This window comes from Pelodiscus sinensis, chromosome 1 (genome assembly GCF_052426305.1).
Source record: "Pelodiscus sinensis isolate ZL-2025 chromosome 1, ASM5242630v1, whole genome shotgun sequence".
Classification (NCBI taxonomy): domain Eukaryota; kingdom Metazoa; phylum Chordata; order Testudines; family Trionychidae; genus Pelodiscus; species Pelodiscus sinensis.
The window spans coordinates 351095105-351097185 of NC_143052.1; the positions used below are offsets into that span (position 1 = coordinate 351095105).

The 2081-nt window shown below is 47.3% G+C and overlaps 1 protein-coding gene across 1 annotated transcript; it reads right to left on the reverse strand.

Moving 5' to 3' along the window:
• Positions 1-461: 461 nt before the first annotated feature.
• Positions 462-1433, reverse strand: LOC102447449 (olfactory receptor 52D1-like). The gene has a single exon (XM_075923410.2). It carries the CDS (start codon positions 1431-1433, stop codon positions 462-464), a length of 972 nt encoding a protein of 323 aa, XP_075779525.2.
• Between the last annotated feature and the right edge of the window lie 648 nt (positions 1434-2081).

A 2081-nucleotide genomic window follows, 5' to 3' on the forward strand; every position in this document is an offset into this window, starting at 1 on the left:
CCTGGAGAGCCACATGAGCAATTGTGGGGGAGCCCATCTGACGTTCTTCTGCTCTCAGCTGGGCAGGAAGTCTAGGACATGGAGACACTGCCAGGGAATTCTGTCCGTCCCCTCCTTCACCCCACCATGTGGATACATTTAAAAACCCGTAATCATTGTTGTTGGTTCTCTGCAAATGCAGCTTCAATTAGGACTCATGGAAAGTCACTTTCAGTCAGGAAACTGCAGTATCTTCCAGTGGCCTTGAAGTCACAGAAATGCTACGTCCCAGGATTTGTTGAGGAGAGGGTATATGGGTAATGCTGTTGATCAGAAAGAGACAACTGAGCAACTGAGTCTCACAGTGCTAAGACCTTGGGTGTGAGGAACATCTGAAACTATGAATGTCCCCCATGCTGAGTTGAAGCCAAATTGGGGCAGAGCATAATTGTTTAATGAGGAGGTCTCCTTTACCCTTCTTGTTATGCAGGTTTAGGGTCGTTGGCCCCAGATGAGCACCTTCTGCAGATGTATTTACTCACTTTGGTGCGAAGTTCTTTGGTTTTGACCCCATATATGATGGGGTTGAACATGGAAGGGACAAGGAGATAGACGTTAGCGATAATGACATGTGCTTGAGAAGGGATGCTCTGGCCGAACCTTTGTGTCAGAGAGGAGAAGAGGCAGGAAGAGTAAGACACCAGAATCACACAGATGTGGGCTGTGCAGGTGTTGAGGGCTTTCTGGTGGGCTGTCTTGGAGGAGACTTTGAGGACAGCTCTGATGATCAGTCCATAGGACAGAGCAATGAGCATCAGATCTAACCCAGAGACTGATAATATCATCCCCAATCCATACATCCGACTGACTGTGATGTCCCCACAGGAGATCTTTGCCACAGACATGTGCTCGCAGTATGTGTGGCGGATAATGTGGTTGGCACAGAACGGCAGGCTGCTCAGGCGCAGAGGCATGGGCAAAACCAAGAGAACAGCTCTCACTAAACCCACTAGCCCTAGCTTAGCTATGCGTGCATTGGTGAGGATGGTGGCATATCTCAGAGGGTTGCATATGGCAACGTAGCGATCGAAGGCCATAGTGCTGAGAACGGCTGATTGCATCACAATAACCATGTGCAGGAAGAACATCTGGGTGAGGCAGCCTCCCATAGTAATGTCTTTCAGATTGAACCACAATATACACAGGGCTTTCGGCACAACAGAGGAAGATGTGCTGATGTCGGTGAGTGCCAGCATGCAGAGTAGCAGGTACATTGGTGTGTGCAGACTCTGCTCTTTGCCTACCACAAACAGAATCAGGAAATTTCCCAGAAGGCTGATAATGTAGCAAACACAGAAGGGGATGGCAATCCAGATGTGGGCTGCTTCCAGGTCAGGAATGCCCATTAGGATGAATACAGAAGAGTCAGAAGAGGTGAGGTTGAAGTTAGACATGAGATGGCCGATGTGTGGATTGGACTCAGAATCCTCCAGGTACCTGGGAAGAGAGACACACAAAATGTGGCAGTTACACACTTCATAAGAAACTGTACCGTTGATATTTTCTAGCTATTACCAGTCTACAAAAGGGGCTGAGTACGGAGGTGGAGACATTGGCAGGTGTCTCCAGGTTATTGAACTCTAAGTCAGAAGTCCTCAGAGGGAGTTGAGCAAGCCAGGGGAGTGGGCAGCAAATGGTAGAGGAACCACAGTGTTGATCACTGTAACACAAGTGCCCATTGAAGGAAAACAATCAAACTCCTCAAACACCCAGCAAGGTTCTAATTGAACTGAATACACTCAGAGAATGTCTACACTAGCTCATTAATTCAAGCTAGGTAGGCGAAGCAGGTGACCGGAGTTGGAAATGAAGCCTGGGATTTAAATATCCCGGGATTTATTTGCATTTTCCTATCCAGTCGCCATTTTGAAATTTCACTATCCCGAACTAACTGCCTCATGGCTACACTCGACAGTGAAATGTTAATTCGAAATAAGTCCTTAATTCGAATTAACTGTTACTCCTCATTCCATGAGCCTGCACGTGCCACTGTACCCCATTCCATGAGGAGTAACAGTTAATATTTAAATCCTGGGCTTCAT

What these genes read in the sequence shown, in the direction of transcription:
- LOC102447449 (XM_075923410.2), bottom strand. Translation starts at nt 1,433, where the DNA reads ATGTCTAACTTCAACCTCACCTCTTCTGACTCTTCTGTATTCATCCTA.